Raw genomic sequence first — 25,528 nt, 5'->3', positions numbered from 1 at the left:
CCATCCATCCATCCATCCATCCATCCATCCATCCATCCATCCATCCATCCAGCCAGCCAGCCAGCTAACCAGCCAGCCAGCAAGCCAGCAAACCAGGTAACCAGCCAGCCAGCCAGTCAACCAACCAGCTAGCCAGCCAGTCAGCCAACCAGTCAGCCAACCAACCAGCCAGCCAGCCAGCCAGCCAGCCATCCAGTTGGCCAACCAACCAACCAACTAACCAACCTCTTTTAGAAGTCTTAGAATTCAACAAAACGTTAATCTCAGCTTAATGAATGAAGTGCTAGAAAAATGAAGTCCTAATAGAATTATTCAAGTTGTTACCTTGACAAATACCTATACTATTTAAAGCAGTGTAGTGACTTTCCACTGAACAAAAACATCTGGGATACATGCGACAGTTTTTGTAAGTCTTAAAATACATGTAGGGCTCATACTTGTTTCTGGGATAGAACTTGGGAAGAGTTCTGGTTCATTTGTTGGTGCTGGGTTCTCCTCAAATGCAGTACTTCCAGGCTCTACTGGTTTGTGGTTCTGAGATTGGCCAAAACCTTCGTAGTGACCAGCTTGGGTGGTACGGTTCATGCACATGAGTGACACCCCAGCTATGAGAATGCTGCAGAACAGGATGACTGCCGTGGTGATCATCTGTCAGCATCAGAAAAAGATGTTAGGCCAGTCTTCAAAATCTCGTCTTAATAATCTTAGTACACTCAGTTTAAGAACACTTTTGGGGGGAGGGGCTGGAAAGATGGCTCAGTAGTTAAGAGCACTGGCTATTCTTCCAGAAGACCTGGATTCAATTCCCAGCACCCATATGCAGCTCATACCTGCCTATAACTTCAGTTCCAGGGGGTCTGACACCCTCACATACATAGACATACATACAGGCAAAACACCAAAATAAAATAAATAAGTCATTAAAAAAATCTTAAAAACTTTTTTTGATAGAAAATATATCTGTATAGCTTTAAATACTCTATAGAACAATGTTTCTTCCAAATGGGTAGTAGTATGGAGGGATGTGATTTACTTATAAGGAAATTATGGTTTGCCTTTAATCATACAAGTTTCTTAGATGTCTCCTTGTACGGCAAGTGGTTAATAATAAAGTCATTGGTTTCCTTTAAGTAACCAAATGCTTTTTTTACAGACCCTTTCTTACTTTTAAATGTTGCATGTAGTTCAACCATACTTCAGTGACTAGAAGCTTTCTTATAGTAATGATTGTAAAAGGTGTAGCCAATAGTGATGAGTACCAGCTGGATGTACTCATATAAAAGTCCTTTTTAAATATAATCTTGTTTATTCTCACAAAACTGAGTTACACTCAGAATTGTAAAACAAAAGGTAAGAATTCAAAATCCTCAGTGGAGGTTTTTTTTACAAACATACGCCCACAGGTCCTACCCAGGAAGAATCCAGCAGGTTCCACAGGCCTCCTGGCCTCTAACTTCTCAAGCACACTGTCCTCAGATACACTTGGTTTGTTCTGGAATTCCTCCCATAAGAGCAACATATTTAACATTTACTATGACTGCTAAACCGGACCTGAAGAGACGGCTCAGCGGTTAGGAGCACAGACTGTTCCTGCAGAGTAACCGGGTTCAATTCCCAGCACCCACGTGGCAGCTCAGCAACTGTCTATAACTCCAGCTCCAGGGGATCTGACACCCCCACATACATGTAGCCTAAACACCAATGCACATAAAATAAAAATAAATCATTTAAAAAGGGAGTAACATAGTTGTCATTTGTTATTACTGCTAGGTTATTTACTTTTTTTTTCCTTCAGCAGAGGGAATATAGTTCATAAATGTATCCTAAGAAAAATAAATTAAGGGGCTAGAGAGATAGCTCATCAGTGAAGAATACTTTCTGCTCTTACAGAGGGCCTGGAGGCACTGGATTCCCAGAACCCAAATGACAGCTCAGAACAGTCTGTAACTCCGGTTCCAGAAGATTCAACTCCCTCTGCTGGCTTCTACAGCTCCAACACATACATCGTTCCCACACATACATTCAGGCAAAACACGCGTACACAAGATAAAAATAAATAAATCTTAATAAAAGAAAATAACCTGGTTGTAAGCATTTAGAAATCTTCAGGTTAAAAAACTGTTTCTATCCTGAGGTGTGAAAAGGTTATATAAAATCACCAATGTCCGTCCTAGATAATCAATTAAAATATATTTTTAATTCAATTTTAATATCAAGGTACATAAGCTAACTAAGATGTGACATTCTCAAGAAGAAACTGCCAATGAACTCTTCTCACCTGCTCTTTTCCATAAAAGAAAGCTGAGTCAATGCTGTCTCCATTGTGTTTCCCAGTTATCAGAAGCACGCCCACGAGGAGAGCAGGGATTCTGTAAGCAGGACCATTGGAAAGAAAGAGTGAGCCAACTGAAGCTGTGTATGGTCACTCAGAAGCAGACAGAAGCTGGCCACTTACCCCCAGCCAGATATGATGATGATTCCCACGGGGAGCTGTACACCCTCACGCTTCTTTAAAAGAAACAAAGAAACTGCTAGAAGGCCTAGAAACAAGACACAAAGATTATAAAGGAGATGATGACTCTTATTCTTGGCATTGAGCGGAAGCTGCAACACTTTACTCTGTGAGAGATCCTGACTTTGGTACCCCGGTGCTCCAGTTCTCATTTGCTTTGGTGACTTTGTTTGGCTGGTTTTTGAGTGGCCCGGCTACCCTGATGCCCTCCCTCCACTTCCCAACTCCCAGAGTTACAAGTGTGCACCACCATGCTTTTAAATTTCCCTCCTTACAGATCAATGTTGTTTGAAGCAATTTTTCTATTAAAAATCATTTGTGTTTTCTTTCCTAGAATCGTTTCTTTACTCAAATCTTCATTTTACTGAAAGATTTCTTTTTAAAAGCCACAGTGGCTTGTTGTTGTCATTAGTTTTTTTCCACTTATGTGATTAGAATCTAAGTAGCATTTGCAGTTCAGGTTATACAGGTGATTCCGTGTTGTTGGTGCTAAGAAGTATAAATATTTTTTACCCTAGACTAGGTTTTGGAAAATGCCTCACATGTAGGGCTGAAGTGTCATAAAAATATGATACACACTTAATACGAATGTGGCACAAACCTAATACAGAATAAATATTTCAAGTTTTTGTTGTTTTGTTTCTGAGAATAGGGTCCCATGTAGCCAAGCTGTCCTTAAACTCTTGATTCTCTTGCCTAAGCCCTCTGGATACTGAAATGATAGTCATGCTCCACCACATCCAGCTTGTTTCAATGAACTTTCCTCATGCATGACGGTCATTTATACATATGGCACTTAGTAAGTTCCTCTGGGCTACAGAGTCTGAGTACTTCAGGAAGAAGGAACATCTATTTCAAATGAACACTTTAATTCTGTAGATATGGAGGGAACGAGGGCTTGCTGAGTGGCACAGCAGGGGCAGAGTGGTATAGAGAGCTGGCCTTTTGAGGAACATGAGGTAAAGCTCTGAAACTGTCTTGGGGTTCACATGAGGTACTCTTCAGATCTGTAATGATTTGTCTATAAGAAACTTTCAGTCTTTTGGGGATGTCTTCAATGATATGGTGGACCTCTGTGTCCACCATATAATTAAGTAGCCCTGTTCTTCAGAACTTAGATTCCGATTTATAGATTAAGTTTGATCCGAGTAAAGGCCACGTGATGTTATGAATGAAGACTCTCTAGCAGTCTGAAGAAAGGGAGTGAGATAACCAGCTCATTACCCTGCATGTGGAAGTAACTGGCGCTAACCCTAAAAAACAAAAAAAGAAAGCAAGCATACAACCAGCGAGGGGAGTGCCCACGTACATTTCAATCTGTGAGCTACCTTGGCAAAATAAGAGCCTTCCTTGAAATTAACACTTTAAGTTAGAATTAACTTAAATGGGCACTGATAACTAACATTTTCAACAAGAATTAACATGAACAGATGCTGAGGTCCTTGAGAAGGGTTTGGTTCTCTGATTCTCTGATTCTTCCTACTCTGTGAAGAACTGCAGCTATCAGACGATGCCTGTCTGGCATCCCTTGCAGAGATTGCTGGGAAGATCTGCTTGAGTCAGTTCACCTCTTTGGCCTTGCGTTCATAATTTGCAAAACGAAATATTCAAACTGGACCAGCACAAAAGTGGAGAAAATGACCATCCAAACATTTAATGTATAGTTGAACTTGTTTAATTAGCACATAAAGCTTGGGGCTTTACTGATGTAGGACTTAGCTCAAGTGTTAACAAGCAGTAGGTTTCAAAGGAAGAACACAGCAGTCAGCTATGCAGGAGGGCGGAAACGGTGAAGATAATTTATAAACCAATCTGAAAATGACTGGACATAAGATTTTCAAACACACCGAATGGCTCTATAATTTTGTCTTTTTTTGGTTGTGAGCCTAGCCTTGAACAAGTGAGCCATAAAATTGTGCTGTATTTATAATAACCTGATGATCACAGGCCACCTTCACTACACCAGTAAATTCCCAAGTTCTTTAGCTAGATCTCAGCACGTGTGTTTGAAGGTTTCGGAGATAGCTGGAGCTTTTTGACAGACGGATCTATTTGCTATTCTATTACTCTCATGACAAATCCCACCTGAATAAACGTAGGTACTAGAGATCAGTTTGGGCCACCTATATTTGGAGTCTACAGTCTCTAGGATCTTTTAACTTGACATTTTATGACAAGCCTCATGCTATGACAGGTATACTTGCTCAAAGAAGCACAAGCCATCTTCTGTTGGCTGTGAATTTGTCATGTTGAGAGCCCTCCCCCAAGCACTGCTTCACTTCAAAAGGCTTAGACAGGACACACGTTTGATCCTTAGGGCATGAAATCAAAGGTCTTCCCCCGACAGTCACTTCCTGACCCTTGCTTATTAACCACTGTACAATGTCAATTCTGGTAGCATTTTACAAGTTTGTGGTATGAACACAACATCCAGACAGTACTTTTCACAAACATACCAGAATGTCTGCTTCTAAACAAAAATCTAATTTCAAAACAGTAATGTTAAGTATTTTGTCATCCTTTCTGAAGTCAATTGAAAGAGTATTCTTTCTCATTGGTTCCTCTAATTTTACATTAAAAATTTATTTTACTTTATCTATAGGAGCTTGCTTGCATGTATATCTGTGCACCACGTGCATCACTGGTGCCTATGGCAGCCAGTAAAGAGCTTTGGATCCCAGGGAACTGGAGTTACAGATGGTTGTGAGCCTCCATGTGGGTGCTGGAAATCAAACCTCAGTCCTTAAGGAGCAGTCAGTGCTCTTAACCATGGAGTCATTTCTCCAGCCTGCCACATCTTCTTTCTTACTTTTCTTGTTTTTATATTGCCTCTTGCCCTCTACTGAATGACTGATAGATTTATATTTATTGAGTGTCTGTTATGTACCAGATATAAATATCCATACTTCATTTCATCCTCAGAATATCTCTGTAATGTGCTGCAAGCCAGCTTCAGAAGTAATGAAACAGGTAACCCGAAGGTAATTAATTTGTATGAGGTAAAAACCCACAGTTTGCAGTTCCATAGGATCCCGGCAGTGAGCTCTGAGACACACCTCTCCTGCCCTTTTCCACCTGCTGCTTCCAAGGGGGAACTAGGCTGACACTGGCCTAAAGCTAATGAGGGCTCTGAGCTGGGCAGAAATAGTGTACTCAGCAGATAATCCAGCCTTGCAGATACTCGTGTGTATGTGTGTGTGTATGTGTGTGTGTGTGTGTGTGTGCATGCATGCATGTGTGTGTGTGTCCTGTGCTAACAGATTTCAAATGGACCAGTAGATGCTGGGGTCTTTAGAGGGGAGGAGGGGGCAGACTTTAACAGTCCTTTCATGAGCCAACTTACCTGTCCATAGATAGGTGCTGTACAGGGAGCTGTACAATAGAACAAACACCAAAATTTGTCCAACAAAATTTTTTTCTTTTACAAAATTCCATATCACCATTCCAGCACAAACAATAGTCTAAAGAAAAATTATTAAAAGATTTTATAAGTAGTTAAAAGTAAATCATATGACTTAATACCGTAACAAAGAAACTATTAACCTAATCATACCCATTAAGGTTTTCATCACAGAAAATAATCATTCTTTTAAAATTATTGCTCATTATCAACTATTTATTGGTTTTACTAAAATTTCAGGCTTTATGATTAAAAACCTGTCTTCCATAGAGCCTTCAATGATATATATATTAAGTAAAAATAAAGACTATACTCTAAATTCTAGCCTTATATTGTAATGATTTACATAGACAATGTTAAACCTCTTTCCATTACAACTGCATGAAAAGACCTAACTGGAAAGTAAAGTTACGAGTTCTCTTTGTGTTACTGTTTCAGTCTCTGAGACAGTCTTACTTCGTAGCTCAGGCTGATGTCGCTTATGGCCATATTCTTGCTTCAGCCTCTCAAATACTCAGAATTATAAGTGGGAGTCACCACACCCAGGTAAGAGTTCAATTTCTTTCTTTCTTTCTTTTTTTTTTTTTTTGAGACAGGGTTTCTCTGTGTAGCCCTGGCTGTCCTGGAACTCACTCTGTAGACCAGGCTGGCCTCTGCCTCCCAAGTGTTGGGATTAAAGGCGTGCGCCACCACTGCCTGGCAAGAGTTCAATTTCTTTTTTTTTTTTTGGTTTTTCGAGACAGGGTTTCTCTGTGTAGCCTGGCTGTCCTGGAACTCACTCTGTAGACCAGGCTGGCCTCGAACTCAGAAATCCACCTGCCTCTGCCTCCCAAGTGCTGGGATTAAAGGCGTGCGCCACCACCGCCCGGCAAGAGTTCAATTTCTAATGATTCACTTGTTTGAATTTTAAAAATGCGAAGTTGTTACTGATTGCCATTATTAATCTCAAAATTTAAGACATGCTGTAATATTTAATATATAAGCACAAATAAATTCTAAATAAATTATAATTGATCATATCTCCTAATAATTTTGATTTTGTTACTGAAAGAAATTACAACAAAGCAATTGTTCCTCATATAGTACAGTAACCCTGGGAGAAGGTGTTGCTGTAGCTCTCCGCAGGCATACTCTCCGCAGGCATACTCACCTGAGCAATGAGTAAATTAGCTGTAAGCATATGAGGGAGCTGCTTATATTTCTTACTCAAGAGAAGAACAGACAGAGACCAGATCTTGAAGAGAAAAGGTTCAAGTTATTTTTCTCAATCTTTATAGTTACTTATTAAATACAACATCAAAAATCTTTTTTATTGTGGAATGGGATTGAACCCACAGCCTTATATATGACAGACAAACACTCAGCCCCTGGCTACATCCTAGCCCCTGGCTCTCTTGAGACAGGACCTTGCTGTATCACTTAGGTTTGCACTGAACTCCTGATCCTCCTGTCTCAGCCTCCCAGTGCTTATGGTAACAGGTGTGTGCCATAAAGCCCGTTCCCATGATTAATATTTTTAGAGAATACCCTTTATCCTTGTCCCAGAAGAAATGTTAATCTTCATTGAACTTGAAGATTGTTAATATAAATTATTGTATCCACAGCAATAAAAGGCATGGGGAGATCCCATGGTTAACAAATTAGTTCTTTAAGAATTAATGGCTTAATTTGGGCCATATTCGAAGTATGCTTACTTATAGTGGCTGGGATAGGACACAATGTCACAACCAATTATTTAGGAAAGAATGTTTTAAATTTTTTCCCTTTCTGATTTCTATGATACTAGCTCCTGAGGAGCCTAAATCCCAGGTGGTCTTGTTTCAAACAACACATACCTCCCACACCAAGGGTAACCTTGTATTCCTAGTGTTTTAAAGGATTGGGTTCCTCCTCTTTCTCTTCCTCCTTCTTTTTCTCTTTCTCCTCCTCTTCCTCCTACTCCTCCTTTTTTTCTTCCTCCTCCTTTCTTTTCTGGCTAGTACCCAGAACCTATGGACTCATGAATGCTAAGCACATGTTCTACAGCTAAGCAACACCCCAGGACAAGGATTGCATTTCTATTCCACCTTTATAGTGCCCAGAAAGTATACTGGTTAATTTTCTTCTTTTTCTTAATTGCCAGTAGAAGTTGACAAACTACCTCATTATCAAAGAACATAGATTTGTTAGAACATGTGACAGATACGAGTTTTTAAAAATCTTATTAATTATTCATTTATTTATTATTAGTATATGTACCCATTCCTTAAAACATTGTTTTTATCTAATCTAGAGTTCTGACTGAATTCAGCAGGCAATCTGATTGATGTGGATACAATAGCTGTTAAAAATATATACATTTGAGGTAGCAAGATCAAGTTTGAAAATGTATATGAAGTTTCACTTAAATAAACAGTGATCCCAAAGAGCTTTGTTGATCCTATAGTGCTAGAGTAGCTAGTTATTTGTACGGTGATTATTATTCATAGAAGACTTATCTCATTGTCTCAAACCTTAAAACAATCCATAGAACTAGGTGGAATGATTATCTTTGTAGCTAAGAAAGCTAAGCTTACGAGAGGTTAAGTAACTCCAAAGATATACACAGATAAACTGCAATAGGGCAAAGAATCAAATCCAAGTTCGGCTGAGTCTCACATCTTGCCCACTATACAGCTCAAAACTCCTGATTGGAAAGACATACTTAGTTAATTACAAAGTTGAGATTACATTTTTTTTTCAGATAGGCTTTGCTTCTCTATTTTGTTAAATAAATAGTTTTTTTAAAAAAGTAATTTGCTATTAGTAGTTCCTTTCAAACTTATTTTGTGGTTTTCATTCAATTTGACACTGAAACATACTTACCAAGGAGACCAGGCTGATAATACTTATATCAAAACTAACATTCTGAATGGCATATGCCAATGGCTTAGCATCCATGGTAGGAAAGGTTAATAGCCAGGCAGAAACATACATGATTGGAGCAGACACAAATGTACTTATTACCATTCCTGAGGTTATCTGCAAAAATGAGATCAAATTAAGAAGTCATAATCTTACTTAAACAATTGCTTAAAAACTTAAACACCCATAGTACACTAATGCATTTTAAACTGAAAATGAAAACCAGTAAAGACATAGAGCCCAGCATATTATATGATACATTTCTCCTGTATAAGAGAGTGCTCTGTTGACCCCTCTTTCTAATCTAGATTCAAATGATGTTTCCATATAAAAATATTACAAATTCTGTTGTTGATGATTTAGGTTCTAGGAAAAGAACCCGTCCAAATGGTCTAATTAAATCTATGAATGTTTTTCTCCCATACTACTTCACAAACTATGGGGGAGGGGATCAGTTAACAGAAAATAATTACCAAACACGGTATAGATCAATTAATGAAACTGTCCCTTATTATTTTCAGAACCCCCTAACACTGTGTATGCCATGTACAATATACATAGGTACTGTTTATATACCAATTTTCTCAATTTATTGTGGGATATTTTCTTATGCTGATTGAATTATAAGAAATGAAATAGATTTTTTCCCCTAAAAATTTTGAAAGTTATGCCTCCATAAATAACTTTAAAGCTTAAGTTTAAGTACTTGAAACAAAACAAAATAAAGGCTAACAAAAAAAACAAACCCACAGGTTTAAAAAAAATAGAAGAAAACATGTAACTAAGGTTCCCATATTAAATAACTGTGGCTGTATAACATTACAAAGCACCTCCTTATTTACAGTGAGACAGCTTAGGAATCGCAAGTTCTCGCTAAAAGAATGTTGCTTTCTGTGTTTTACAACTTCAGTTTTCTCTTCAGCACAGAAACCACCCAACTTCGAGAACACCGGTGCATACATACAATCTCCACTTCCATGTTGAACTGTGTAGCAAAGATCGCCACTCCTGGAGCCACAGGGAAGACGCCATATAGAAATGCATAGTTTGACAGACTTGTATGGTTCACTACGCTGGTACCCTTGTCCAGGAGTTCCACCATTTCTCTGCACAGAAGGGGCAGCACCAGGCTGGAGACAGAAGAGATGCAGAATGTACTTAACACCAATGCCTGTCTGTCCCTGCTTGTAGCTGCACTGCTGAATTTGGAATTATGTTACTATTGTTCTCCTCCCCAGAAGGCATATGCATTTCCATGCATATATTTTATTGCTGCTGGACATTTTGCTGAAAGTTAAGAATTTAGCTAGGAGCCATTTCAAGAACAGTATCCTGGAATATTTTCAAACATTAGGGAACACAAAGGGGAAAAGGGATTTTTACAAAATTTTCTTACAAAAAAAAAATAAGTGTCATAATTATAGCTGCTTTCTTGCTTCCTCTGTTGGTTAATTGAAATGTTAGATGGAAAAAAAAGTTGAAAATCTTAGTAACTTATTTCAAGAATATTTCTAAACTTTTTTGCAAAAACAGCTGAACTTTGTGATTAAGGGTTTAAATGGTTCAATTAATGATAACAATGCAGCACAATAAGATTCTAAAAAGCAGTCGAAACTAGGCATCTTAATAATTAGTTCTTCCTATCGGTAAATAAAGATAGATTTAGCAAAGGGAACTGAAACAACTGTGGGGAGCAGAGAAACAAAGGGAAGCCAGATCTGGTGAGCAGTCTATTATTAGAGTCTCCACTGTTCTGTAGAAAAAACGTAGCACAGTCACTAAGCTAACAGGCTCGCTGATACATTGTCACAGCAGTGCCTAGTGAGAGAGGTACAGTGTGATTATGAATGGTCTACATGTGCACAGGTGTGCCTGTGGAGGCCAAAGATAGACATGGGATGTTTTCGTCAGTTGCTTTCCACTTTATTTTTTGAGACAAGGTCCCTCACTGAACCTGTAGTTCACCGCTTTAGCTAGACTGACTGGCTGACCAGGAAGCCCCAAGGAATCTCCATCCTCTCAGTGCTGGAATTACAGGCATGTGATGGCTGGTTTTTTACATGCCTGCTGCAGAACCAAACTCATGTCCTCACACGTGTGCAACAAGCGCTTTACAGACGGAACCACCTCCCTAGTCCTAAGTTACCCTTAGATGTCTGTTATAATAGATAGTTCATGAGGCAGAGGCATTGTAAATCCTTCTCATAAATTTATATACTGTATGTATATATGTCTTTTATGTGTGTGGGTGTATTACTCTGCGTGTATTTCTGTGTATCGTGTGCATGTAGTGCCCACTGAGGCCAGAAGAGGGAGTTGAATTTCCCACCCCGCCACCCCCCCCCCACTTCCCTACCCCATCCCCCAGACTAGAGTTAGCTGCTATTTGGGTCCTGGAACTCAAACCCTGGTTGTCCGAAAGTAGAGTTAATACTGAGCCATCTCTACAATCCCCCTTTTTAATTTAAATAAAAAAGAATCAAATATCTAAAAAGAATAAAAGACCTTTAAAATTTTTAAGTAGCATTGAAATTACAACATTAACATTATTGAAACAACATTACAGTGGAAATACTAACTCATACACTCTAAAGAACATATTACCACCAAAACTATTTTTGGAACTACTCATTTTTACTTATTTTGGAAATATAAATGTATAACATTGTCCTGGTCCCAGGAATTTAACTCTTACGTAAGAGTTGAATTGCACATTTAAGCATGCCCTAAGTACTTTGGGTAATAATGCAGTAAAATTATGTCAGCTCCATGGCTGACAAGCCAATAAGCTTAAGAACTATTAACTAAAAATTATTTCCACTATGTTATCCCAATAATGATAATATTCTAAAAATGTTTATATTGACTTACCTATATTTAGAACATTCAACCAAACTCATGGTCACTGAATAATTCCCAAATTCTTAAAAAATAGTATATAATAAAAATTATTATACTTAAACAAAAAGATGTATTTACTTTATGACTTTTAATGGACATAGAAATTTTGTAAAATTTATTTTAAAAATATAATCTAGGGATGTAGGATAGTTCAATAGTAGAACCGTTACCTAGCTTGTAGAAGGCCCTGGATTTGATGCCCAGAAGCATAAAAACTAAGTATGATTTACTGAGGTCTTGAAAATATTAGGTAAACTTTACACAAAAGCTGAATGGGAAAAAAAGCCTGAAGAAAAAAAACAATAATCTTTATATTCTGACAGTAAAGTAGAAAAAATAACCTACATGGCATAGTAAGAAAATAATTTTTAATAATACCCAAATAGCCCATTTTCCCTTAAATCACAACAACTATATAACCAAGGATTAATATTTAAAGGAAAAATATGTGCCATACGACACAACGGCTTGGTTGACTAGGCTTTTCATTCTCAAACTAAAATTCCCAAATTAAGTAAGAGAAGCTCACAGTTTGGCTGTGATGAGGAGAATAAGAACCACAAACGCTGACTTCTTCAGTCGCTTGATTTTTCCTACCATGGTCAGACCAAGATAAAACAGGGCTGATCCAGAGAAGGAATTTGCAAGCCCATCCAGAAAGTTTTCCATATATACAGGGATCTTCTTATCAAGGATAAAATTGAAGGCGATGCCAACAAAGACCATAAATACTATTGGGTTCTGTAACACACGTAGAAATCCAAGTCCCACGATTTTTGCTTTATTTTGAGAAGCATTTTGAGTGTCTTTTGACTTCTGGATTTCACAGAAGATAAACCCTATAGGGTTTAGCATCATAAGAGATATTGGTGCCACCAAATAAATGTACTGGAGATATTCTGGGTATGTAGTTTGGTACAGAGCTTCAACTGTAAAACAAGAATATTGGTTTTAAAATGTTACCACAGATTATAGGAATATATGTATTTAACATTTTCTTGTTTGTATCATTGAAAATTAGTCTAAATAGTGACAAATAACCCACTCAATTATTTTTAGAAAGGCAAATTTTAGTAATAAAACTGACGAGGAAGAAACACTAGATTAAGTACCATTCAGTTTATAAAATAACATTCAATTTTAAATTATTTTTATTAAACTCATAACTATTTTCCCCAGACAGAAGCTTAAAGATGAACCTCAAAGAAAAGGTAAGAGCTGTAAAATTTTTAAAAGAGCAATTCAAAGTAGAAATCTATATATGTAGTGGTAGCAACAAGACATCTGTTTGATCTCATGGAGAGAGCAGCTGTGTGGTGAGGCAGGAGTCAGACAGCAGCAGATCAGGGAGAGCAGAGTCAGGAACTAGAGCAGCAGGGCAGTGATGGAGGTGGTCTACACTCTACAGGCAAAGATGCAGAGACGTGAAACAGCTGACGGGAGGTGGGTCAGGGACATAGGAACTAAGTCCAGGAGTTTCTAGTCAGATTGTGAGCTGTCAAGTTTCTATTTTCCAGATGTGATCTAGGATGTGGCCATGTGAACTGGCAGCTGACAGGGAGGAAAGACTCACGGGAGATGAGGAGGCCAGGGAACTGAGAGGGCAGAGAATTCAGTGGGTAGCCGAGGGGGACGGTACCTCAAGTAAGCAGGCAGAACTTCATAAGGAAGATGAGAGTCAGATAGTAAAGTGTGATGGAGGAACTGGCTAGCATGGAGGAGTGCCCAAGCCAGACAACAGAAACTTTAATAGTTGTCAGCAGGAAGGCAGAGAGTAACGTTCTACTACAGTACCAGGTAGCTATAAGGAAAAAGGCTCCAGTCGTACCTACCCTTCCTTATGGGGCACATCAGCTATGAGGAAAATGAAAGCAAAAAATGCTTCCAGACAAGCCCAGAGAAGGAGAGGAGGCTGGAGCTGGGAAGTGTTTGAGAGGGGAACAGCAGGCAGTCACACACTATGTATCTAACTCTTGCAAATGTAACTACTCATTCCTAAGAAAACAAAAGCATCGTTTTTGTTTCCTCCACGTGTCCCCAAAGAGCCTGCTACTTACTGAAGGATGATGATCTGGAAGTGTGAGATGTACAAGAAATGGCACATGGCGGAGCACGCCTGCTACAGTTTGTGGGTGATTCAAAAGGCCTTCGGGGGTTTAAGAAGAACTTGAGTAAGCCAGAAGAGGGAAGTGAGTAAGTGCTGGGATCACAGGTCTAGCAGTTCTAGAAGGTGAAGAGCGAGGGACTGGCCTGCGGTGGAGCAAGGCAACGTTTATAAAGCTGCCGAGTACACAATTTCATCTTCTTGTTGGACACAGAGCTTGAGCCTCTCCAGCTGGAAGCTCATTCATAATGGATATGAGGTTGAGAAACAAAGATAAAAAGAACCATTTGCCCATGGATGGAGGCAATCATGTGAAAATAACATAGATCGAGTTTCTTAATTTACATTAAGATAAAGTGACACAGGTCAGGAAATATTTGTTTACCTACTCGAGATTCAGTTAATGTCAGACACATGTCCTGTTAGAGTTATGTAATCAATTATATAACCTCAGACCTTCACCTTGATCTCGTTAGCTACTCTTACTTTTTATAAGATTCAAATCATTTTTTTCCTCTCTCAGCTAAGCACACACAAGTCTTCAATATTTCTAAGACGGAGCAGAAGTTAAACTCATGGAATTGCATAAAACTTCATCAGTTCTCTTCACTGATTTTAAGTTAGGCGTGTTGGCTTTATGACTCGGTGGCTATATTTCCTGTTTTCTGGTGCTTTACTTGCTTAAGTAAAAAGCATCTTGGTAATCATTCTTAGGTAGGCCGGGCGGTGGTGGCGCATGCCTTTAATCCCACCACTTGGGAAGCGGAGGCAGGCGGATTTCTGAGTTCCAGAGTTCGAGGCTGGCCTGGTCTACAGAGTGAGTTCCAGGACAGCCAGGGCTACAAAGAGAAACCCTGTCTCGAAAAACAAAAACAAAAATCATTCTTAGGTAGCTACATTTCTTCCTTGGTATCACATCTCTAGGAAAAGGGGTCTGTGTCTTCCCACCACTTAAGTTTTCTGAGTGTCTACTTGGGAATGCCTTGTGGTTTTAGTCTGGTTTGCAGAATTTTTCCTAAGTGGCCATAACGCAATGCCAAGGTGTTTTCTGTGGCAACTGCCACTCTCTGCTATTGTTATGTTAGGCAGCCATCAAATGCAGCAGCACTCCCTCCCCGGCTTTGCCTTCCTACAAGCCCAGTTACCCAGGCGTAGCAACAACAGTAAGCAGCATGCAGTGTGGCAGCTTGAAATAAAAGGACAGAGACCGCGACCCATGTCATGCTTTACAGTATACTACTGTTCTGTCTTACTAGGTTTTTTTGTGAAGCTCTTATGTATCTAACATACACATTAGACTTGATTATAGGTATAAAATAAGCTATATTGTATATATAATACATATGTATATATAATGAAGAACCTCATCACTTGGATGCTGAGGCAAGAGCTGCTGCTGGGAGTTTAAGGCCTACAATATATAGGACTCAGAAGGAAGATCTTGAAACATGCTCCTGTCAGATATGGAAGACTACTATCCTTCTGTTCTTTCAGAGTCGTTTGCATTTTCTCCTCTTGGTTCTTATAGGTTAGTCTGAAAATTAGGTGACTCAGTGTATCTACTAACCAGTGTTCTTGTTTCCTCACCTTCCCTTCTCAACCACATTAACTCCAAAGAGTACCATCTATATCACAACTCTTCAAAGTCAAAACTTTGAGAAACTAATACCTTTCTATAGCTTCCGTCATCACTGGAACAGCCCTTGTGGCTTTCTTTTAACGAGCGCAGCCAGTCCTCGTAAGTATCCTCTTATTTATCCAACACATCTTTTACTGCTCCATTATGCGAAGACTCCATCTGCCAGATCCATAGCACAGGCACAGCAGACGAACGCTACATTCATAACCATAAGCTCCACTTGCTGATCATGCCTTCACTCTCTGACTTCTTGAAATTATTTCTTGAAACTTGCCTATGAGTTGAGGCTAGTCTCTTGTGGACTCCTCCTACCAAGTCTTCAACCTACACCGTTAAATCTCACCCTTTCTGGATATCTATGATACTACTCTGTTTAGTATCCATGCCACCTCAAAGAATTGAAGGAATCATTTTATAATCCACAGACTCCACTCAGCACCGTGATGAACAAATCTGATGGACAGGGTTAACTGATGAGTGCTAAGGGCTTCAGATATAATAAAAATGCATTTTGCATCATATAGTAACGTATATCTGCTATTGGTTAACCTCTTTTGGGATTCATATTTTATTTAAAAAATTATCACCTTAGTTGGCCTTTTTTGATGTGTGCGTGCGTGTGTGTGTGTGTGTGTGTGTGTACATCTTCATGTCTTTACACATGTGTACATATGTGTATGGAGGTTAGAGGTGATGCCGAGTGTCTTTCTCAATCACTGCCCACTGTACCCTTTTAAACAAGGTCTCTCTTTGAACCCAGAGCTCACTGATTCCACTAGACTGGCTAACCAGTAACCTCCAGGGATCTTTGTCTCTACCTCCCCAGCACTAGAATTTTACGTTCACACCGGGCTCATGCTTACAAAGCAAGCACTTCGCCAACTGAGCTGTCACCCTAGTTCCTTATTTTGTTGTTTGATACAGAATCTCACACTGTAGCTGATGCTGGCTTTGAACTCCCAACACTCCTCTTGCTTCAGCCTCCTGAATAATGAGATTACCAATTCATTTTAAATTGGCAGATGAAAATGATATGTGTTATATAATACACATCATTCTGAAATTTATCCATTTTGGAATGGTTAAATTAAGCTCACTGGCATACATATTTTCTTATATAATTCTTTATGACGTGAATACTTACATTGTTATTAACTGTATTCACTATGTGTACAATAGTTCTCTTGAACTCATTCCTCCTATCCAACTGAAATTCATTTTTTTCCTTTTTATACATTGTGAATATTTATAATGCAGGTTACAATTAGAGCCTTTTAACTCAGCTGAATGAATGCATAAGGGCAAAAGAAGTAATGTCTACTGGGAGAGAAAATAATTGTGATTAAATAAATACTTATTAAATTCCTAGAGAAAAGGGTTCAACATGGGAATTTTAGTCTCTTTTGCCTCTCGTTTCCATAATTACTTAACATTCCATCCTTATAAACCAGCAGCGCTTCCCTTTGTTAGCAACCTGAAGACAATCTTTCCAGTCAGAAAGGGAAAGGCCCATGAATACAGTGACCTATAGCAACTAAAATTAGATTTATAATCACGACATCAACTATTAGGTCCTAATTAATTAATGATTATAAATAAGGCTCTTAGAGGGAGGGGGAATCCCATTATGAGGAGTTATTATATAGCTTGGAAGAACTAAGATAAAATTAGCCACCCGCTGTGTCTCCCATTTTGATTTCTGCAGGGTTTCAATCTCTAGCAAATAACACAAAGACCCTGACAAGATCATTCCATTATTTAGTGGCATATAGTTAAAGGCTTCATCTCCTTTCTGTTTACAGCTTGAGCACTGGAGCATAATTATGATTAGTCAGGGTACTTATGCTATCAGCATTGTTTGAAGAATAAATTATAGGACTTAACTATGCCCTATTAGTATATTTTAATGACAGAGGCAGGGAGGCCATTCTGATCTGCTGACTTCGGCATTTTATCTTAGTAGATTCTTGGCTTCTCCTCATACCTGGATTTTTAAAAGTACCTTTGGAAAGAATTGTCCTAAAAGACAGTATATTCTTTTTAGTCTGTAATCCATTTGACTTTGATGTAAAAACTACACAGTAATGTAGCACTGTTTATTTTCTATATACCATAGTCACAGTATACAGAAAAGATATATAGCCATCTTTTTTCTTTATTCACTAACTTATCTGTCATCTCTCCATGACAGCATTTCCCAAGTCACCTGTAAATTGGGAAGATGAGGAGTCAATGCAGCATTAAGAAGGATTTTTCTTCTAATTCCTTATCAATACTCTTTTATGAATGAGACAGTGGGAATTCCTAGGAGAGGTTATAAAACAAAGTGAGAGAAAGGCCTCTCTGACGACTGTCTCCTCGGTTCACCACGAGCAGAGTGGAAGACAGATGGACACAGACAGTATTAACGAATATCCCATTAGGGAGAAGACACTTCGCAGAGTGCTCTGTAGAACGTCTTCCATTTTACAAGCAGAGGAAAAAGCTGTCTATATGACTGGCTTTTAATAAAGCGATAGTCCACAGCCTGATGTTACAAGAGTTATTATCTGTGAGTAATACAAACAGCAAAAATTATAACCCCAAACTGACCAACTCACCCATCAAGGCAATTTGGGTTGCTATACTGCTAGGAACCTGATTATTACCAATTTACTGACAGAATGTGGAACATAAGAAAACCTGTGATAAAAATGGTTTGGCATATATATTTAATTGGAAAAATGTCTTCATAGAGAAAGTAATTTATCCAGTAGCTTTTTTCTCCTTCTGTTCTCCCTCCTCTTGGTGGGTTCACATATCTGTGTGTGCATCCAGAGGCTAGAGGAGGATGTCTGAAGACTTTCTCCATCTCTCTCTACCTTATGTGAGAGACAGGTCTCTCACTGAACCTGAAGCTTGTTTCAGTTAGGCTGACTGGCCAGTGAGCTCCAGGGCCTGCCTCTCGCCATCTCCCGGCATTAGGGTTATAGGTAAGAAAGGGACATCTGACTTTTATTTTCTTCAAGCTGGTAAAGAACAGCTTTTATTAAGGGCGAAGAAACATAAACATAAAGCAAACACACAGAATACAAGACCTTTCACAAAGCAGAGGAGGGCCTCAGGAAGCTACCGCCCTCATGCCTGGCCTTTATGTGAGTGCTGCAGGTTCAAATTCAGGTCCCTCCTGCTTTTGCAGCAAACATTCCTACGAAGCCACCACCCTAGCCCCCTCCTGGACATAGTTTTAAGGACAAAAACATCTGATTCTATCTGAAACTGCTAAATTTGCAAAGGTTGGTTGGGTCTTCTAAGATAGGCTTAGCCTGTTATGTAACTGTGTGGCATAAAAGAGTGTCTGGTATACACAACAGAAAGCCTAGAGCTGGGTCTCAGGCACATGTCAGCTGCATGACCCTAAAACAACCCTGTAACCCTGTCTCCTTATTTAGAGTGATAATATGTTCTCTATTCAAATAATAAGGTCCCCTGTAAACTATAAAGTTACAAATGTTAGTTCTCTTTCTGAGCTCACTAGCTTATAAAGGCATGAAACTATATACGTCCAGCTCAAGTCTAAAATAAGAACAATATTTACTAAATACTTAACACTGTGGCCATGAGCCACTTCTGGAGTCTTTATACAAATCCTTGACCAGACTACATTCTTGGTTCTCTTAAGGAGATGCTCAAACCTTAACCTCTGCTGTGTAATTTCAATTTAAAGTTTAGTAAAGGAATACCTACAGAGCTTCCACTTATAGACTCACTTCCTGAGAGCCTTGTATTCCTCCCTCTCTGCCCTTTGCTTTACTCAGAGTTATCTGATCGCTTTGGTATTTTTTCCACGGCTAAGGTGGGAAAAGATGAAAAAGCAGAGTTCTCTGCAATCTTTTTGGTGCGGGTGGTGAACTGACTTGGGGGAGGAGGATGGGATAAGCCGCGGAGGCCGGAGAGTTCACCGTAGGTTTTGACTGGACAGTGGAACATCACAATGAATCTCTGCTCAGACCACGCATCATCAGAGAAGCCTGAAGCCAGCACTCGGCCAAGTACCTTCTCCTCATGCCTGCCCCTTACATAGTCTTCTGGCCCCTGCTGACATTGACTAGGATTCTAGTTTCAATCTTATAACTTGATTTTTTTTCACTAAAACATAATTCAGTGTGTTTGAGAACGTTGTTCAAAGGACTATGCCTAGCAGCTGGCTCAGTCACCGGCATGTAGCACTCTCCCATTAGCAACTGAGTAGAGACAGGCCCAACAGTCCCCATGCTGTGCTGAGTGGTTAAAAGACACGCAACTTGCATTTTTAAACATGAAAAAGTGGTTCTAGGAATGGTCGTATATTCCTAAAAGCAGAATATATTTCCTCTCAAGAAACCTCAGCCTTCCAAATTAGTGTGTTTATTGTTTTAGCAGAAAAACGTGAAATTCGGCTATGTACACAACTGTGGTGTCCTTAGCAGCCCTGACCTTAAATGAGAATTTAACTTCAACATAATATGCTAAAAACTTCAACAATGAGCTCATAAACAAATTTTAATGTAGAAATAACCTCTGTGTTCTAGAACACAGGAATGAAAATGGTGTGGGGAAAGCCACTTATAAATCTCACTGCTGACATGTGGTGATGGCACTTCCATAGAGACATAAGATTTTATTTTTAAACATAATTTAAATCAGGGTATGATCTCTTCTAGGAATTAGATTTCCTTACATGAGATAATTGAGAAGAGATAGAATACTATTAGAAAGATTACCCCCTAAGGTATTAGGATATGGCCACTTATTTTAGGTAGATAATTAAGTAGTCCTTAAACTCTGAAATCGAAGAAAAAAATATGTTCTAATTTAAAACAGCTTAAAGAAAAAAATGATGGGTGAGCAGAGAGGATCTGGGAAGTGTTGGGGGAGGGGAAATTGTAATCAGAATATATTTTGTAAAAATGTACTAATATAGTTATAAAGAACTAATAGAAAATACTAGCAAATGCTTAGATAAATCAAACACTTACGTTACCACACAAAATGCTTGAATTTTTTTTTTAAATGGAAGAAGAGAAATAACTTACCTATAGGGTATCCCAAAGCAAAGTCATTACTTTGTGTAGCAAAAATTGGGAACAGTCCCGCCTTGCTAAATCTGCTCTCGGGACTGGCAACCAATAAGGTTAACACACATACAACAAAAAACACAGAGGCTTTGCCAATTAAGATACTGTATAGAAAAGCCCAGTCCACATTGGAAAAATTAAGCACAACCATGTTTTTGAATAATAAAGCTGGAAGGGCAAATCTGGAGACAAAATTTCCCAGTCCTTTGGCCTGTGTTGATGTTATGACATTGGCCCTTCCTGCTATGTAGCCACAAAGGACTATGCCAAAGCACTCTAGTAAGGCTGGGAAAAGCCTGGTTATTGACATCGAAGGTGGGTCATTGGTGGAATTAAATCCATAAGTGGCAGACAAGGTCTCATTTATATTAACATCAAGAGTTGAGTTCTTTGCTGAGAAATAAGAATCCATTTTACTCTTCCCTCCACTTCCAAACTTGTCTCTGCAAAAAAAAGAAAAGAAAATTCAGTGTTGTGACCAACCAGAGTTCAGAATGAAATAGACCACAGCAAACCTGGACTTACTCACTTATTAAATGAACAAATAAGTGTCCATCCTCTCTTCAATCTCCACCAGGAGGAAATACAATTGAAAAGAGGAGGGGGAGGTACCTCACTCTCAAAGGTAGGTCAGCTCAAAATATTTATGTTACCATTCTATTTTTAGAGTCAAATATGGATAAAATAAGATCTGCAAACAATACAGATGAAGTGATGTCCCACGGTTCTCTCCAGGGATCCATAATCCACCTCCATCTAATGGTCAAGAGGAAGAGGCTCACAGTGTGCAAAGGACCCACTTGCACCCAGATTCTCAACAGTAGTCCTCAGGGATAGTTTGAGGAGTCACACTGAAACCCGACGGTCCCTTCCAGCCTATGGTCATGCTAAAGGAGAATGATAGTAGGGTATGACTTACCAGCTTTGAACCCAAAACTTACACGTTTTTGTGCTTCACTTTATCACCTGTGAGGTGCCAATATCAGTATCTGCTTCAAGTAGAGCCCTTACAGTCTAATCACACGGGCACAGAATAATCACTCACCCAAGCTGAGTATAACTTTTGGTGGAGTATGAGGGAGCCTATGAAAAAAATGTTGGGAAAATGTCAGTCCACCAGCCTTCTCTTAGTTCCTTTTATGTAAGCACATGCATTGGCCTACAGTCCCTTGGTGCCACAGGGGACTCTGCACATGGAGTTCCCTCTAAAAGGCTCTCTACCATTTGCACTGCCCACATAATTAGCACCTACCCATCCCCCAAACTCAACCATATGGTTCAGGAATCATTCCATCAGGTGAGGTTTCTTTAATCACACAGTTAGACATGATTTGTTCACAAATAAAATCATGATCCTTTCTTTTGGTCTGTTTTTCTCAGTTTGCTTATCCTAAGGCCTTCAAATGACTGACTTATGCCTGTCTCCTTTACCAGACTTGAAATGTCACAGAAGCAATGTCTCTGCATACTCTTGTATCCCTAATATCTTGTACGACAAGATATTGGTAGAGGAGGCACTAGGGGAAAAAAATCTTAATTCATTAAAAATTTTCATTTAATTCGTTAAATAACAACCTATTCTTAAATCAGCCTGTCTTATATCCATCCCCCTATCTGTTCCCTCTTAGGTACTATCTAGTTCATGAGTGGATTATCTTTCTTTTCTAAATGATAAATGTTTTTCACAGCAGTAATATCCCCCAAAATACAAACTGTATTCTAACATTCTAAAGCTGTTCATGAGATTTTAAAGAGCAAGTTTTGTGTGCTAATGTGGCAACTGCCACACTCCTTTCCTCTTGCTGCCAGAGACGCAATGAGCACAAACTTTAGATAATCCTGAGGTGAACTGGCTTTGATTAGTAATTTGAAATTAATATGATGATAATTGCCAATTTCTAAGTTCTTGTTCTAGGTTTACCATCTAAAGTAGCCTTATATAAGATGGGAGAAAAAGATCTGGTGCAATTTACAATGCCTGGGTTAAGTTCTCAAACACCCACGCCACATTCAAAAGATTTGGGTAGCAAACCAAAGATCAACTAATACACGGGTGCGTAAGAGAATATTCCCTGGGTTGCTCTCTATAAGCCAAACCCTTTAAAAACCTTTTATTTAATTGGGATTAAAACAAGTATTTCCTTTTTTTTTTTAAACCAGGATTAAGCAGGAGTGGTCAAGAGAAACAAATCCTACAATGTTCACATACTTGAACTTTCCAAATAAGCACCAAATTATACTGATATACACAGCCAGGTTCTGGTTGGTACACATAGCCAGGTTTTGGTTGGGATACAAAATCATCCTTGCAGGAGCTGATCAACAATCAGACTTAAGTATTAAAAATTGGAGCCCTTAAGAAATGTGTCCTTAGAAAGGTAGTAGGAAAAGGGGTGAGAAACTTGCCCATCCTTCTGATGCTTTTCCAAAGTTCCCTATATTTCTTTGCTTGAATAACTCACAATCCCCATTTTTCTTTGCTTGGATATCTCACAATCCCATATTTGGACAACATAAGAACAACACTGTATATATATATACATATATATATATATTGCATATATATACATATATATATATCTATGCATGCTCAAACAGCAATTTTAATTAACAATAGTTAAGTGAAAAGTATAGTAGACTTTGAGCCTTAACATCTTAACATCAACTCTTTGGGTCAATTACTTTGCCTCCCTGAGTCAGTTTCCTTAACTGTAAAATGTGTGGGAAAACTAATCCTTAGAGAAACACTGTTTGAAAAGGATGTTCTATGCACAGCTCATCACAGAGTAGACCTTCAAGAAATGGCAGCAATAGACCTAGTGCCAAGTGTGGTGGCCCATGCCGGAAATCCAGTCCTGGGAGACAGAAGTAGGAAGATCAAAAGTTCAAAGGCAACTGGGGCTGCATTGAGACGCTGTCTCAAAAAACAAACAACTAACAAAGAACAAACCAAAGAGAGTGAGAAAGGGAGGCAGAGAGACAGCACACCTAATGATAATGATTAAAATGGTAACAAGGTACGCAGCATTCATTGTCATAAGTAGCTATACAAACGCGCCTGACCTTAAAAATCTTCAATAATAGCCGTACTAGATATCCCACAACATTAACAGTTTAGGATGTGTTATAAAGTTACCAGCCTCGGTATCATACCCAGCAATTAAGAAGAGTTGAATTGAGTTTGATCTTAAGTGGCTATTGACAGTGAACAAAGAGCTCGACAGCGTGATGGCCACGAGGTTTAACAACTCCCAGGTTCAACTTTCAATTAATTGAAAATTAAATGAAACTTTTAAAAGTAACCTGCCCTTTCCCCCTTTTAATTTTTCCAGTGTTATAAACAGTTCCTGAGGCAAATGAAAATTAAAATGACTTCTAGTCTGACACAAATCACACACCTGCAATCCCAGCACTAGGGAGGCAGAGGCAGGAAGACCATGAGTTCAAGCCCAGATACAAAGAAAAGCTAGCCAGAACTTAAAATTAACAGCTGTCGCAAAATAAGGAAGGGAAAAAAAAACTAAAAATAACTCTAAAGTTTTATCTTATACCATTTTAAACATGAAAAAAACAAAATGAAAAACTGCTCCCTAAGCACATTTTAAGATTAACAAGAACCACAACAAAGGAAGTTTAAAAAAATATCATCCAGTCCTTTAATCTACAAAAACAAAGCTTGTTAACAGAACACGTTGACCTATCACCGCAAAAGTCTGTTCACTGGGACAGACACTAGAAAACGACTTATACAAACCGTTTAGTCACATTATATCTGACTTAAATAACAGCACCAAAGCCCTGAAATTGGAGGTTAATTGCTATTAAGTTAAAATGCAGTGCAGTGGTAACTTGAAAGAAAAGGCTTTAAACTGAAGCTGTTCTCTTCTCACACACTAGTATCCTTTCTAAGGGAGAAAAGCCTAATGCCTTGCGGCACTATAAAAGCACTCTTCAACATCAACAGGCTCTCTATTCACTGCCTTTCCCCTTGTCTATCTGCAGGGACAGACTTTGGCCCACCAAGATAAGGAGTGCATAGTCCCTAACCAAATAGATGATCTTGAGGGCAGCTGACACCCGTGGAAGTGGAAAGCCATGAGAGTCACAATGTCAGGTGCTCCGTAAAGAAGTAATGGAGAAAATTTGGCGCAAAGCACCAGAGGTGCTCATGTGGTGCAGATACTAAGGCCACCTTGGGATAAAGTAAAAAGTCCAAGATGACAGTGTGGGCGCACGTGCAACGGGGTACTCCGCACCCTGGGGACCGCAGCTCTGGCACCAGAGGGGACAAGCCGTCCCTTATGAGCAGACCATCTCCAGTGCTCCCGCAGGTTTCAGGCGCAGGCGCTGCGGGGACAGGCGCAGCAGTGAGCCGAGCCGCCAGGGCACCAGAGCCTGGGGCTGCCCACTGGTCCGGATCCCAGGGGCAGGGGCCGTTGCAAGCACAACCGAAGCTCATCTCACCTGCTAGGTCTTCAGCTCCGGCTGCAAGGAGAAGGAAGCCGGTGCTCGCAGAGGGCCAAGCAGCGAGCACACCGCTGTCATCTCCCGCCGGGAGCCCTCTTCTAGTGGCGTGTGCCAGAGGCAGATGCCCAACCACGTTCCCAGAAAGGGAGGGGTGAGCCGCTGCGGTCCTGTCAGCTACCTTAGGCGTCTGCCGCCCGGTACCTCCACCCCGCCTCCGCCCCGCCTTCAGGCCCCGCCCCCGGCCTGGAGGTCAGAGAAGCCGGTCTCCACTCTGCCGTGAGGCCCCGCCCCCAAGCTACGGACATGGCTCCGCCCCACCCAAGGCCCCGCCTCCAGCATGGAGGTCCGCGTTTCGAATCTCCACCCTGCCTTCAGGCCACACCCCCAAGCTTGAGTGTACACTGCGATCCGCCCTAGGACTCTACCCTAGGCTCCGCCCCTGGCCAGAAGGCTCTAATGCGGGTCTCCACCTCGCCTTTAGGCCCCGCCCCCAAGCACAACCACACCGCTCCGCCCCCGGTCCCCG

The 25,528-nt window shown here is 39.8% G+C and overlaps 1 protein-coding gene across 5 annotated transcripts in view; it reads right to left on the bottom strand.

The window, feature by feature from the left end:
• Gpr155 (G protein-coupled receptor 155) overlaps positions 1-25,168 on the bottom strand; it is a 45,180-nt gene extending 20,012 nt beyond the window's left edge. For 3 of the 5 annotated variants that reach the window (XM_028763017.1, XM_028763020.1, XM_028763021.1), the window contains exons 1-11: positions 25,000-25,168; positions 21,581-21,618; positions 20,494-20,978; positions 12,226-12,625; positions 9,760-9,925; positions 8,757-8,912; positions 7,063-7,146; positions 5,856-5,973; positions 2,456-2,540; positions 2,279-2,369; positions 438-648 (exon numbers count right to left, since the gene is read on the bottom strand). In XM_028763017.1, coding sequence (XP_028618850.1) covers positions 438-648; positions 2,279-2,369; positions 2,456-2,540; positions 5,856-5,973; positions 7,063-7,146; positions 8,757-8,912; positions 9,760-9,925; positions 12,226-12,625; positions 20,494-20,947 — 1,765 coding nt within the window. In that variant the 5' untranslated portion in view covers positions 20,948-20,978; positions 21,581-21,618; positions 25,000-25,168. Of the gene's footprint in view, positions 1-437; positions 649-2,278; positions 2,370-2,455; positions 2,541-5,855; positions 5,974-7,062; positions 7,147-8,756; positions 8,913-9,759; positions 9,926-12,225; positions 12,626-20,493; positions 20,979-21,454; positions 21,561-21,580; positions 21,619-24,999 lie in introns of those variants that run through there. The other 2 variants (XM_028763018.1, XM_028763019.1) reach the window with 2 other exon arrangements.
• Positions 25,169-25,528: the final 360 nt, after the last annotated feature.

This window comes from Grammomys surdaster, unplaced genomic scaffold (assembly GCF_004785775.1).
Source record: "Grammomys surdaster isolate TR1022 unplaced genomic scaffold, NIH_TR_1.0 136, whole genome shotgun sequence".
In the NCBI taxonomy this organism is placed as follows: domain Eukaryota; kingdom Metazoa; phylum Chordata; class Mammalia; order Rodentia; family Muridae; genus Grammomys; species Grammomys surdaster.
This window is presented reverse-complemented; position numbering and strand designations above follow the sequence as displayed.